Below are 14,623 nucleotides of genomic sequence, written 5' to 3' on the forward strand. Positions count from 1 at the left end.
TAGATGAGTATTGCAGCAACCCTTCTGGAAAGCAGTCAGGGGATGTTTTGAAGATTCTGGGGTAAAAGTTTTAATTGTTTGCACCGACTTAGGTCAGAGGATATGGGATCGAGATCTACAAGATGAGACAGATTTTTGTCCCATGTATTTGAAAAGCAGGCTCATCTGCTTCTGAGGCAACCGAATCTAGGGCCCCGTGAGAACATTTTCATCATAGTATCGCATTCTTCCATTGAGACTATTTTACGTTCTTTTACTATGACAAGACACTGGCTTGTTCTAGTTAAAAGTGATTATTGCTGAATGTGACCTGCTCTTCTGAATTTTTTTTACAGGTGATCAAGGTTATAATGAAAAACGGAAATACAGAGACAGCAAAAATAAGCATTTAACAAGTCAAGCAGCCTTCTGCCTGGGCTCTCGGCTGAAGAGTAAAAGTAAGTTCTATAGTTTTAGTATAATGGAAGTGCTGCACAATGTTCTGTTTTGTCTCTTACAAATGATGCACTCTCTTTTTCAAAGTTAATTGTATCCTTTCCATGCTTCTAGGAAAATAGCAATGATTATTTTAATATTTTGTTAAATCTGGAAGTCAGGGCCAAGGTTTTTACCAACTCTTTTATGTCTGCAGTAAGGTGGGTTATGGACTAGGGTCAATATTACAGCTAATAATTTCTGACACAGAACCATGTGTGTTTCTCAGCAAGAAACTAAATCATGGTCACAGGAATTTTTCCTAATATGTAGGATGCTGAAGAACTTCTCAGGAAGATAAAGGTAGAAATGTGTATTTCCTGGGTTCAGGGTGAATGAATAGCTAAGACACATTAACCTAAACGAGATCAAGAGTGGAGATAAGAGTAAAAGCAGGGAAACACCATGTGCAATATAGGCAAGGCTGTCAGTGAGATCCCTCAGTCCTGATTAAACCAACTTATCGTCACCAGTTTGTAACCCATTATGTGTCTGGGTTTCTTCTCCCCAGTCCCTGGCTTTCTGTGTTGTACCCAAAAAGTCAACATGGTGGCATCTGGCAGGACTCCTTTTAGAATAAACCGAGAGGTGAACGTTCCAGAAGGCATTGAGAAATCCGGCTCACAACAGGAAGAAAACAAACCAAATGTCGGAGCCAGCAAAAACAGACTTCTTCTGAGCCAGGTGGCCTACTTCCAGAACTACCGGATGAAGACAGACGGTAGGTTCTGTAGGTTGTCCACCTCGAAAGTCATCAATGATGTCCTGTGTTGTTTTGAGAAACTAACAGTTCATCAAAATTAATTTCATTCTTCCCATACCTGTAGAAATTAGCAATGGGTATTTTAACATTTTGTTAAAGATGGAAGACAGAAGCCAAAGTAGTTAGCAACTTCTCCACGTCTGCAGTAAGGTGGGTGTACAACTGGGGTCACAATCCCAGCTATCAGTTTCTGAGGCAGGCACAGAACAACCTGTTTTTCTCAGCAAGAGACCAAAGCCATGTTTAAAGGAATCCTCTCTGTACAGTATAAGATCCTGCCGACAAGTAGCATCTAGTCTGTTGGTCAAAATGTCTAAGGCTACTGCACTTCCATTTGCTTCTGGTTTTCTGAGGCCCAGTAGGCAAAGCTCTGTTCTGGGGACACTGGGGGAAATGTGGTGATAGCACGCAATACCTCCTATGGAGAGCTAGAAGGGGAATCCGCTCCAATAACATCTGTGGTATGTGTATGTGGCACCATCAAGAGCAGGGAGTACCCTGGTACTGGTGCCTCAGCCTTCCAATTAGCTGGGATTTCTGGTGGGCACCACCGCAAATGGCTAATTTTTGTATTGTTAGTAGAGGCGGGGTTTCACCATGTTGGCCAGGCTGGTCTTCAACTCCTGAAGTCATGTGATCTGCCTCCCTGGGCCTGCTAAAGTGCTGGAATTCCAGGTGTGAGACACTGGGCTGCCTTTATGGATTCTTTTTTAAGTAAAGGTTGTTAGGATTCATCCATCAGTCCAGTCTCCTATATAAATTTCTCTAACCATTCATTGACCATGATATATGATGAGATAACTCGGTATTGCAGCAATGCTTCTGGAAAGCAGTTAGGGCAATTTTTGAAGATTTGGGAAAAAAAGGTTAATTATTTGCACTGATTTAGGTAAGAGGATACATGATTTAAGATCTAACAGATGAGGGAGACTTTGTACCATGGATCTGAAAAGCAGGCTCATATACTACTGAGGCAACCTAATCAAGGGCCTGTTAAAACATTCCTGTCAGAATATCACATCCTTACACTGAGAATATTTTACGTCCTTGTGCTATGACAGGACTCTGATTTGGTCTTGTGTGAAGTGCGATTTTCTTAATGTGACCTGCTCTTCTTAATTTGTTTACAGATGATCAAGAAGATCACGATGAAGAACAAAAATACAGAGACAGCAAAAACAAACTGGTTATCAGTCAAGTGGCCTGCTACCTGGCCTGCCGGCTGAGGATGAAAGGTGAGTTCTGTAGGTTCACCATTACGGAAGTCCTGGACAGTGTTCTGTCTTGTCTCTGACAACTGCTCTACTCTCTTCTTCATTTTAATTTTATCACTCACAGACTTCTAGGAAGGTAGCAATTGGTATGTTAACATTTTCTTAAAGACTTAACACACAGGCAAAATTACTTAGCAACTTTCCACATCTGCAATTAGACAGGTGTGAGATTGGGTGAACATCCCAGATGCTGATTTCCAACACAGGAACCAAAACACCTGCTTTTCTCTGCAGGAGGCTAAATCATGTTTACAGGAATCTTACCCATACCATATAAGATCCTTTAGAACTGAAAAACAGGATCAAGGTAGAAATGTTTATGTCCTGGCTTCAAGGTAAATGAGTAGCTAAGACAAGTTGACTCTAAGGGAAACGAGAGCACAGATGAGAAGATTAATTTGGGGAAATAACATCTTGAAATCAATAGGCAAGGCTGTCAGTGACATTCCTCAGTCCCGATTACACCAATTTGACGTCACCACTTTCTAATTCACCATGTCTTGGGTTTCTTCTTTCCAGTCCCTGGCTTTCTGTATTGTTACCCAAACATCAGCAGGGTGGATTCCGGTAAACTTCCTTCCAGAAAAGACCCAGAGGTGAACGTTCCAGAAGCCATTGAGAAATCCTGCTCCCAGCGGGAAGATAACAAACCGGATGTTGGAGTTCGCCAAAATAGATGTCTTCTGAGTGAGGTGAACTACTCCCTGAACTACCAGCTGAGGGCATACGGTGAGTTCCATAGGTTCACCTCCACGAAAGTGATGAATGATATCCTGCCTCATCTTGAGAAACTGACCACTCTCTTCCTCAAAGTTAATCTCGTCTTTCCCATACTCCTAGAAAATAGAAATGTGTGTTTTACCATTTGGTTAAAGGTGGGAGACAGAGGCCAGAGTGTTTAGCAACTGTTCCACGTCTGCAGTAAGGTGGGTGTGGGACTGGGGTTGCAATCCCAGCTATGGATTTCTGACGCAGGCACGGAACCACCTGTTTTTCTCAGCAAGAGGCTGATTCCATGTTTACAGGAATCCTCTGTGTACAGTACAAGATCCTGCAGAGAAGTAGGATCTAGTCTGTTGGTCCAAATGTCTGAGGCTGCTGAACTTGCACGTGGTTTCGGTTTCGGCCGAGGCCCAGCAGGCAAAGCTGTGTGTTGGGGACCCTGGGGGAAACACGGCGATAGTAGACAGTACCTCCTTTGAGGAACTGAAAGGGGATCCTGCTCCTGAGAGTAGAACCTGTCGAATGTGTAAGTGGCCCCATCAAGAGCAGGAAGTACCCTGGTACCGGTGCCTCAGCCTCCCAATTAGCTGGGCTCCCCGGTGGGCACCACCACGCCTGGCTGCTGTTTGTGTTTGATGCAGAGGCGGGGTTTCTCCACGTTGGCCAGGCTGATCTCGAACTCCTGAGGTCAAGGGATCTGCCCTCCCAGACCTCCTAAAGTTCTGGGATTCGAGGCATGAGCCACCATGCTGGCTTTACAGATTCTTTTTTTAAGCAGAGCTTGTCAAAAAATATATTCGTTGGTCCAGTCTTGTGTATACATTTCTCTAACCCTTCGTTGGCTGTGATACAGGATGAGCTAGATGAGTATTGCAGCAACCCTTCTGGAAAGCAGTCAGGGGAAGTTGTGAAGATTTTGGGATAAAAGTTTTAATCGTTTGCACTGACTTAAGTCAGAGGATATGGGATCGAGATCTACAAGATGAGACAGATTTTGTCCCATGGATCTGAAAAGCAGGCTCATCTGCTTCTGAGGCAACCGAATGTAGGGCCCCATGAGAACATTACCATCATAGTATCGCATTCTTCCATTGAGACTATTTTACTTTCTTTTGCTTTGACAGGACACTGGCTTGTTCTAGTTTAAATTGAGAATTGCTGAATGTGACCTGCTCTTCTGAATTTTTTTACAGGTGATCAAGATTATAATGAAAAACGGAAATACAGAGAAAAGAAAAATAAGCATTTTACAAGTCAAGCGGCCTTCTGCCTGGGCTCTCGGCTGAAGACGAAAGGTAAGTTCTATAGTTTCACCATAATGGAAGTGCTGCACAATGTCCTGTTTTGTCTCTTACAAATGATGCACTCTCTTCTTCAATTTAATTTTATCCTTACCATGGTTCTAGGAAAATAGCAATGATTATTTTTACATTTTGGTAAATTTGGAAGTCAGGGCCAAGGTATTTAGCAACTCTTCCATGTCTGCAGTAAGGTGGGTTTGGGACTAGGGTCAATATCACAGCTAATGACTTCTGACACAGGCACAGAACCACCTGTGTGTCTCAGCAAGAAACTAAATCATGTGTACAGGAATCCTTTCTAATATGTAGGATCCTGAAGAACTTATTAGCAAGATAAAGGTAGACATGTGTATTTCCTGGTTTTATGGTGATTGAATACCTAAGAACGTTAACCTAAAGGAGATCAAGAGTGGAGATGAGAAGAGTCAAGGCAGGGAAACAACATGTCCAATAGGCAAGGCTGTCAGTGACATCACTCAGTCCTGATTAAACCAATTTAACGTCACAGGTTTCTAACCCATCATGTGTTTGGGTTTGTTCTTTTTAGTCCCTGGCTTTCTGTGTTCTGCCCCAAACGTCCACATGGTGGCGTCTGGCAGGCCTTCCAGAATAAACCCAGAGGTGAATGTTCCAGAAGGCACTGAGAAGTTCTGCTCACAACAGGAAGAAAACAAACCAAATGCTGGAACCACCGAAAATAGACTTCTTCTGAGTCAGGTGGCCTACTTCCAGAACTACCGGCTGAAGTCATACAGTAAGTTCTAGAGGATGACCACCATGAAAATGATCAATGATGTCCTGTGTTGTTTTGAGAAACTCACAGTTCTCTTCATCAAAATTTATTTCATCCTTCCCATACTTGTAAAAAATAGAAATGGGTATTTTAACATTGTTGTTAAAGATGGAAGACGGAAACCGAAGTACTTAGCTACTTTTCCACAGCTGCAGTAAGATGGGTGTGGGACTGGGGTCACAATCCAGGCTATCAGTGTCTGACACAGGTACAGAACCTCCTGTTATTATTCTCAGCAAGAGACCGAATTCATGTTTACAGGAATCCTCTCTGTACAGTATAAGATCCTGCAGACAAGTAGCATTTAGCTTGTTGATCAAAATGTCTGAAGCTACTGAACTTTTACTTGGTTCTGGTTTTTTGAGGCTTAGTAGGCAAAGCTGTGCCTTTCGGACCCTGCGGGAAACGTGGTGATAGCACACAGTTCCTCCTGTGAAGAGGTCGAAGGGGCTCTGCTTCTAATAGAACCTGTGTTATGTGTAGGTGGCACCAGCAAGAGCAGGAAGTACCCTTATAATGGTTCCTCAGCCTCCCAGTTAGCTGGGATCCCTGGTGGGCACCACCGAAAATGGCTAAGTTTTGTATTGTTAGTAGAGGTGGGGTTTCACCATGTTAGCCAGGCTGGTCTTGAACTCCTCAGGTCAAGTGATCTGCGTTCCTGGGCCTCCTAAAATGCTGGGATTCCAGGTGTGAGACACCAGGCTGGCTCCATGGATTTTTCTTTAAGGTTGTTAGAATTTGTCCATCGGTCCAGTCTTTTATATAAATTTCTCTAACCATTCATTGGCCACAATATATGTGGAGCTAGATTAGTATTGCAGCAATGCTTCTGGAAAGCAGTAAGGGCAAATTTGGAAGATTTGGGAGAAAAGTTTTAATCATTTGCACTGACTTAGGTCAGAGGATACATGATTAAGATGTACCTGATGAGGGAGATTTTGTCTTATGCATCTGAAAAGCAGGCTCATATACTACTGAGGCAACCTAATCTAGGGCCTGTTAGAACATTCCTGTCAGAATATCACGTTCTTACGCTGAGAATATTTTACATCCTTGTGCTATGACAGGACACTGATTTGGTCTTGTGTGAAGTGCAATTTCCTTAATGTGACCTTCTCTTCTGAATTTATTTACAGAAGATCGAAAAGGTCACGACGAAGAACAGAAATACAGAGACAGGAAAAAGAAACTTGTTATGAGTCAAGTTGCCTACTACCTGTGCTGCCGGCATAAGACGGAAGGTAAGTTCCATAGGTTCAGCATCACGGAAGTGGTCAACAATGTTTTTTCTTTTCTCTGAGGAATTATACACTCTCTTCTTCAAAGTTAATTTCATCCTTATATTTCTAGAAAAATAGCAATGAGTATTTTAACATTTTGTTAAAGACGTAACACAGAGGCGAAACTATTTAGCAACTTTTGCACATCTGTAGTAAGACATATGTGAGACTGGGGTTAACATCCAGCTATTGATTCCTAACACAGGCACCAAACCACCTGCTTTTCTCTGCAAGAGGCTAAATCATGTTTATAGGAATTTTCTGCGTACCATATAAGATTTTTCAGAACTCATAAGAAGAAAGAGGTAGAAATGTTTATGTACTGGCTTCAATTTGAATGAGTAGCTAAGACAACTTGACTTTAAGGAGATCAAGAGTGGAGATGAGAAGAGTAATTTGGGGAAATAACATCTTCAAATCAGTAGGCAAGGCTGTCAGTGTCATCCCTCAGTCCTGATTGAACTAATTTGATGTCACCAGATTCTAACCCACCATGTGTTTGTGTTTCTTCTCCCCAGTCCCTGGCTTTCTGTTATCTGCTTCAAACATCAGCAAGGTGGCATCTGGCCGGCCTCCTTACAGAAAATACACAGAGGTGAACGTTCCAGAAGGCATTGAGAAATCCTGCTCCCAGCAAGAAAATAACAAACCGAATGTCCCAGTCAGCAAAAATAGATGTCTTCTGAGTGAGGCGAACTACTCCCTGAACTGCCGGCTGAAGACCTACAGTAAGTTCTATTGTATGGATGAGTAAGTACTGACCCATTGGTTCAGTCTCCTATGTAAATTTCTCTAACCATTCCTTGACCATGATATAATGAGATAGATCAGTATTGCAGCAACCCTTCTGGAAAGTAGGGCAAGTTTTGAAGATTTTGGGAAAAAAGTTTTAATTGTTTGCACTGACTTAAGTCTTAGGATATGGGATTGATTTCTACAAGATGAGACAGATTTTGTCCCGTGGATCTGAAAAGCAGGCTCATCTGCTTCTGAGGCAACTTAATCTCGGGCCCCTTAGAACATTCCCATCATAATATCTCAATCTTCCATTGAGAATATTTTATGGTCTTCTGCTATGACAGGACACTGATTTGGTCTTGTGTGAAGTGAGATTTGCTGAATGTGACCTGCTTTCTGAATTTGTTTACAGATGATCAAAAAGATCATGATGAAGAACAGAAATGCAGAGACAGCAAAAATAAACATCTTAGGAGTCAAGCGGCCTACTACCTGGACTGCCGGCTGAAGACGGAAGGTAAGTTCTCTTCATTCACTATCACGGAAGTGCTGAACGATATCCTGTCATTTCTCTGAAAAACTGAACACTCTCTTCGGCAGAATTTATTTCTTTGTTTTCATACTTCTAAGCAAATGTAAATTTGTATCTTAACATATTGTTACAAGCGGATGAGAGAGGCCAAAGTATGTAGCCACTTTTCTACATCTGCAGTAAGGTGGGTGTGGGACTCCGTAACATCTCAGCTATGATTCCTGGCACAAGCACAGAACCACCTGTTTTTCTCAGCAGTAGGCTTAATCATGTTGACAGGAATTCTCTCTGTACCACATGAGATCCTGCAGACAAGTAGCATCCAGTCTGTTGGTCTAAATGTCTGAGGCTCGTGAACTGCCATTCAGTGCAGGTTTCTGCTGAGGTCCAGTAGGCAAAGGTCTGTTCTCGGGTCCTGGGGGCAATGCGGTAATAATACACAGAACCCGCTGTGGGGAGCTTAAAGAGGACTCTGCTCCTTCCATAATCTGATGAAAGGCGGTCTTTGGAACAAGAGGCAGCATCTTTCCAGGTGTAAAGGACAGGAAGGAAGCTGTGACAGGAGAGGGGTTGTTGGAGTGGAAAGATCTCTGGATTGAGAATGAAGGTTCCCAGGCTGTATCTTCAGCAGTGTCTTTAGTAACTGTCACTGAGCACTTGATTTCTCTCCTTCCTTCCTTTCTGTCTCTCCATCTGCAAAGTCAGGCAAATTTCTCTCTCCATCTGCAAAGGCAGACATCTTGCAGTGCGAACACTTATGACCGCTTATCCAAATGAGGTAAAGCCCCTCGCTTTGTGATGTTGGGACCGCAGGTGCCCATCACCACACCAAGTGAACTTTTAATTTTTGGTAGAGATGAGGTTTCACCATATCGGCCAGGCTAGTCTTGAACTCCTGACCTTAAATCTTTCACCTACTTTGTCCTTTCAAATCATAGGTTTTGTTTTGTTTTGTTTTGTTTTGGAGGTGGAGTCTCTCAATCAGGCTGGGGTTCAGTTGCATGATCTCAGGTCACTACAAACTGCCTCCTGGGTTCAGACGATTCTGCTGCCTCAGCCTCTTGAGTAGCTAAGAGTGTAGGCACGTGCCACCACGCCCAGCTAATTTCTTTGTATTTTTAGTAGAGACAGGCTTTCACCGTATTAGCCAGGATGGTCCCGATCTCCTGAGCTCGTGAAGTGTTCACCTCGGCCTTTCAGAGTGCTGGGATTACAGGCCTGAGCCACTATGCCCAGCCCAGAGATTGTTTTATCTTTTGTTTTGTCTTTTTTCATTCCTTCTCCCTAGAGACTGTCAAAAGTTGTCAATGCCGACTCTATTACATGTCATCTCGGCGAGGTATTGGGATTGTTTTCAATTAGCGATAATCTCATCTCAGATAAACCCCATTGGCTATGATACTGCCACTGCGCAAAGCTTACAGATTCTATTTGCAGCAAGTGTTGTTAGAATTTACATATCCATCTCGTTTCATGTATAGATGCTTCTGACCATTCAATGACCTTGCTCCCTGGTGAGATAAGTCAGTATTGCAGCAACACTCCCGGGAAAGAGTTTGACTTATTTTTGGAGATTTTCTGGGAAAAAATTTGATTTAAATTTGCATAGACTCAGGGAGAGAATATGGCATTATGGCCTACCCATACAGGGAGCTTTTGGCCTGTGCATCTGGAAAGCAGGCTCATCTACTCACCAGGCTTCATCTGGGGCACCCTAGAATCTTCCTGTCAGAATTTGTATTCTTGCCGTGAGATCATTTCTGTGCCTGTGCTATGACTAAACACTGATTTGGTCATATGTGAAGTGTGATTTGCTTAATGTGACCTGCTTTTCTGAATTTATTTACAGGAAGTCAAGGTGATGTTGAGGAAGAGGAGGAGAAAGGGCCAGTGCCCCCCAGGTAATGCTGTGGAGCTGTGGGCTGTTAGTTCCATAGTGACACCTGGAGACTGCAGATCCAGGAAAAGGAGAAAATGATGACTAGAACTCTGCCTTCCATTCACCAGCTACAGATTGTCCTCATTGACAGTGCTGTGGGTGATGTGTGGCACTTGTATAGGTTTTAATTTCTTAGTCCTCCCAAGATAGGGACCTGCAATCTGCTGAGCCAGGTGAACTCAGCAAACAGGGATTTTTTGGTTTCCCCTGTTCTCTCCCATGGGTTTAATTCCAGGGAGAGATGTGGATATGCTTTCTACCCATTTGTTGTTAGCATGTTTGCTAGGATTTGTGAAGAGAAGAAATTAAAAAAATATACATATGCTATCAAAATACTGGAAAAGGGAGGCCCTTAGTACAGAAGATCTGGGTGTCTGAAATGCCTCAGGAGCTCTGTTCACTTGAATGCTGCATGTAAAATTCAACACAACTTACGCGAGGTAGTTGAATCCCCGTGTTAGTGCTCGTGTTGCAGTTCATGATGGTAGTTTCCAGGGAGTCTGGGTGGCCTGCAGTGGCTCATCTGTGGCAAATGCACTGAGCACCTGCTGCTCATTTGTGCTGTGTCCCCAGGGTAGTCACCCTTCACCCTGCATTTAGAAGGATAGTTTTTTTTTCTCTTGAAGGAAAAATGCCTTTGCTTTCTGTGACCACTCCATTGTGACTTCCATCAGATCAGCTGGGGGACTTTGTTGTCTAATCTGTTGGTTTAATCTGCCGTCCTGTCCTGCCTGGCTCATCAGGAATCTGCAGGAGTCTGTGGAGGAGGAAGCCCCGCAGGAGTCCTGGGATGAAGGTGATTCGACTCTCTCAGTTCCTCCTGGCCCATCTGCCTTCAATGAGACTTTGAGGAGCAACTTCCACTCATTAGAGGACCAGCAAGTCATCTCGGCTGTTGACATAGACAGTGAGTGACTCCATTGTGAAGGCGCTAAAGCTCCATTTTGTGTCCCAGATAGACCCCTTAGTCTTTGGGCACTGCTCCCCTGGCTGGGCTGAGAGTTGTCATCACTGTGGGCTGAGCCTGTACGTGAGTGTAGATTTCAATCACTCTGGATTCCAGTCTGAAGCACCGGCATGGGGTGGGACAGTGAGCTTTGCCCTGTCTCTAGTCTCAGGCCATGCCCGTCGCACCCTGGACCGACTGTCAGGACATTGAAACTTAAGGCAGGTGTTGCACACTCACGCCAAGCTCTGCAGCACATGCCCACAAGTTGTCTGTCAATCTGAATTAAATGTCTCTTGCCAGCTACCAAGTTCCTCATGAGTTTTGTTCCCCAAGCATGTCTGTGAGGTTCTTCCCTGTTTGTACAAACTTGGTGTAACTGTCTGTAGAAACTTGGGATAAAAGGATAATGGTCTACCAGAATAGGGACATTTCATCATTGGTCTGAGACAGGAACCAAGAAATCTCTCTCATGATTGGCCTTCAGACCTCCTGAAGTCTGTCTCTCACATTATCCTGCTCTCATGTTGAGGAGCCTGAGGTCCCTGTGCAGGGATTAGACAGTGGACGGTTATGGGTGTAGGAGAATTGGCTTATTTTGTCTGTCCCTGTCTGCATTTATTGCAGAGATTAAAAATGACCAAGCAGCAGAAGAAGACCAAGGCCCACCATGCCCCAGGTAACTTTGAGCAATTGTCAACAGCTAATTTTGTGTTGACACCTGGAGACACCAGGTCCAGGGAAAAGAGTGGGCTGACAATATCGATACCATGTTTCCAATGAAGCCTGAATGATTTCTACTAACATTGCTGTTGGTATTCATTGCGGTAGATACTTAGGTTTCCATTTCTCCCTCCCCTTATCATTTACTAACTACCGTAGGTTGACGATACTTGTTTTTATGATCAGTGTACGCTGTGTGTCCTGAGGGTACTCACTCAGAGTGTCCTTTTACTCCCTCATCAGTGTGTCACCTGGACGGATCACTTAGCTTACTTTCCCTCTCTCTTTGATTCTTTTTTACCCTACTCCTGCCCATCCCGACATAAAGCAATAATTTGTTATGTCATTAATGGATCTATGTTTTTTCTTTATTAACCACTTTCTTGTGCTCCCCATGAAATCTAGCTGGAGCTCTGCGGTGTCTTATTTTCCCTGACTTATTCTTTGGTTTTTCTTCCTTTTCTAGGCTCAGCATGGAGCTGGTGGAAGCAGAAGAACCTGAAGTCTTCCGGTACTCACTGGATGTATTGTATTCAACTTATGCAGCTTATCCTGAGTTTTATTTCACATGCCAGGCTTACACATATGTTATTTTTTATTTGTGGAAGAGTGTGTTCGCTTGTCTTTGGACATGGACAGTAGGTTTCTTACTACGACGGTGACAAGACTCCTCCCCCTGGTCTCCCGGGTAGGGGTCATATTTCCACACTAAGACAGCGTGTCACGTGGGACTCTGCCGGTGCAGAGTATGAACACCACCATGTTCTTGCTGAAACACTTAGCCTGAGTTTCATAGCCTGAGGTAATCTCCAGACAACTTCAGAATGTAGAGCAGTGAGCAGCACAAGTGACCTTTCTCCTTCAGAAAGCCCATGTCACCACAAATCACACAACCAAAAGGAGAAGAGACATTTTGGGTTGAAAAAGAGTAAAAAGATAATGTAGCTACATTTCTTTAGTTCTTTTGAACCCAAAGTGTCTCCTCACCTTTTGTTGTTGTCATTGATGGTGGTGACATGGGCTTGTTTGTAGAGGACAGGTCAGCTGTCTGACTCAAAGCTCTACCCTCTGAAGTTGTCTGAAAATGTCCTCATGATTAAATTCAGCCTAAGTGTTTTTCTGGGAACACTGCAGGGTCAATGCTACCTCACCCATCTGCAGGCAGAGAAGGTCCCGTGTGTCTCCCACCATGATTGTGATACCAGGACTGTTCCACCATTTGTCTACCATCATGATCCTGATACCAGGACTCTTCCACCATTTGTGTTCCACCATGATCGTGATACCAGGACTGTTCCACCATTTGTCTACCGCCATGATCGTGATATTAGGACTGTTCCACCATTTGTTTACCACCATGTTCGTGGTACCAGGACGGTTCCACCATTTGTCTACAACCATGATTGTGATACCAGGACTATTCCACCATTTGTCTACCACCATGCTCGTGGTACCAGGACTGTTCCACCATTTGTCTATAACCATGATTGTGATACCAGGAAACCACCATTAGTCTATTACCATGATCGTGATACCAGGACTGTTCCACCATTTGTCTACCGCCATGATCGTGATATTAGGACTGTTCCACCATTTGTTTACCACCATGTTCGTGGTACCAGGACGGTTCCACCATTTGTCTACAACCATGATTGTGATACCAGGACTATTCCACCATTTGTCTACCACCATGCTCGTGGTACCAGGACTGTTCTACCATTTGTCTACCACCATGATTGTGATACCAGGACTGTTGCACCATTTGTCTACCACCATGATTGGGGTGCCAAGACTGTGTTACCTTTTATCTACCATTATGATTGTCATACCAGGACTCTTCCACCATTTGTCTATCACCATGATCGTGATACCAAAACTCTTCCACCATTTGTCTACCATCATGATCGTGATACCAGGACCGTTTCACTATTTGTCTATCACCATTATCGTGATGCCAGATCTGTACCTTTCAGAGACAGCTTATTTATACCAAAGTAATTGGAAAAATGGTTTTTAAAAGTATTAATATGCTGTGTTCAAATGACCATCCCCTAAACATTTTCTTCATTAATCATCCCTGGTGGTGTCCATTATTATATTTATATCTCTCTACTGGAAATTTTCAATTTTTCCTGTATCTTTGCTTTTCCTAGTTGTCTGTTGTTGGAAAAAAAATTTCCTGCCTGCATTTTAATTTTTGCCAAAGTTAATTTTAATCTATACTATTAAAATGTTTTCTCTTAAGACTGTCAGCACATAAGGCCACAGCAAAAGAGAGAATTCACTGATTTTGAAGCCTTTTTTGATTTGTTGCTGACAAGAGACGTAGTTTTCTTAGCTGCTAATAACTATTTGAGCAGCCAGGAAAGGTCTATCAGACTAAGGACATGAAAAGCCCAGGCCATTCTCTTTGAGTTTTTTAAACTATTTCAAAAGAGAAGAGAATAGGTAGATTCCACATATGTGGACAGGAAGGAGAATACACTAAAAGCAACAGACAATTATTTCCCAAAACAGAATAGAAAACTAGATTTAAATAAACATACACCATTAAAATTTATTAAACATTTTCTCATGTCTCTAAACTTACCTGTTATATGAAAGTCAGTTCTTAATATTCCACACTGCATTGACTGTTGACATTCATAAGAACATATTTCCAAGTTTATTATTTGAAAATGCAAATGGACTGTAATTTTTTTTTGCAGTAATCTTTTTAAGATTGAAGATTTTATTCAAAATAAAACCAGAGATTTTAAAGATTGAAAATGACATTAAAATGTATCTTCTCAAAATAATGATGTTTAACTGTGTATCTTTTGTTTATAGTGTAACTGTCAAGTGATCATTTAACCATTCTTTAAATATTTCAAATTACTGGGGACATGTACATACACATAATAAAGCAATGCCTACTCGGTGAGGGGCTGCCTTGTGAGCAACCCCAAGGGCCCTGGCTCATGAAGCCCTTGGCTAGAAAGGTGGAGGGATCAGCCAGGTGGGCACACAGCAGGTTTCTTGTTTGCTTCTGGCAAACACACACACAAATAGCACCTGCTCACTGGAATCTCTGGCAACCCTGACCAGGCTTCATGATGGGTGAGGTGGGCTAGAAATGGGAAAGTGGATGACCCCAG

General features: G+C 43.0%; 1 protein-coding gene and 1 non-coding gene across 17 annotated transcripts in view; one reads left to right on the forward strand and one right to left on the reverse strand.

Annotated features, from left to right (window-relative positions):
* LOC128930164 (uncharacterized) overlaps window positions 1-14,281 on the forward strand; it is a 78,221-nt gene extending 63,940 nt beyond the window's left edge. For 13 of the 16 annotated variants that reach the window (XM_078355687.1, XM_078355693.1, XM_078355691.1 and 10 more), the window contains 13 exons: window positions 336-437; window positions 986-1,195; window positions 2,368-2,472; window positions 3,031-3,240; window positions 4,428-4,529; window positions 5,083-5,289; window positions 6,465-6,569; window positions 7,127-7,336; window positions 7,759-7,863; window positions 9,728-9,779; window positions 10,561-10,724; window positions 11,391-11,442; window positions 11,953-14,281. In XM_078355687.1, the coding sequence (XP_078211813.1) occupies window positions 336-437; window positions 986-1,195; window positions 2,368-2,472; window positions 3,031-3,240; window positions 4,428-4,529; window positions 5,083-5,289; window positions 6,465-6,569; window positions 7,127-7,336; window positions 7,759-7,863; window positions 9,728-9,779; window positions 10,561-10,724; window positions 11,391-11,442; window positions 11,953-12,148 (1,820 nt within the window). In that variant the 3' untranslated portion in view covers window positions 12,149-14,281. The remainder of the gene's footprint in view (window positions 1-335; window positions 438-985; window positions 1,196-2,367; window positions 2,473-3,030; window positions 3,241-4,427; window positions 4,530-5,082; window positions 5,290-6,464; window positions 6,570-7,126; window positions 7,337-7,758; window positions 7,864-9,727; window positions 9,780-10,560; window positions 10,725-11,390; window positions 11,443-11,952) is intronic. The other 3 variants (XM_078355696.1, XM_078355697.1, XM_078355698.1) reach the window with 3 other exon arrangements.
* On the reverse strand, window positions 9,158-9,297 carry LOC128930178 (U4 spliceosomal RNA). The gene has a single exon (XR_008477858.1). It is a non-coding gene; the product is annotated as a U4 spliceosomal RNA (small nuclear RNA).
* Window positions 14,282-14,623: the final 342 nt, after the last annotated feature.

This window comes from Callithrix jacchus, chromosome 18 (assembly GCF_049354715.1).
Source record: "Callithrix jacchus isolate 240 chromosome 18, calJac240_pri, whole genome shotgun sequence".
NCBI classification, from domain to species: domain Eukaryota; kingdom Metazoa; phylum Chordata; class Mammalia; order Primates; family Cebidae; genus Callithrix; species Callithrix jacchus.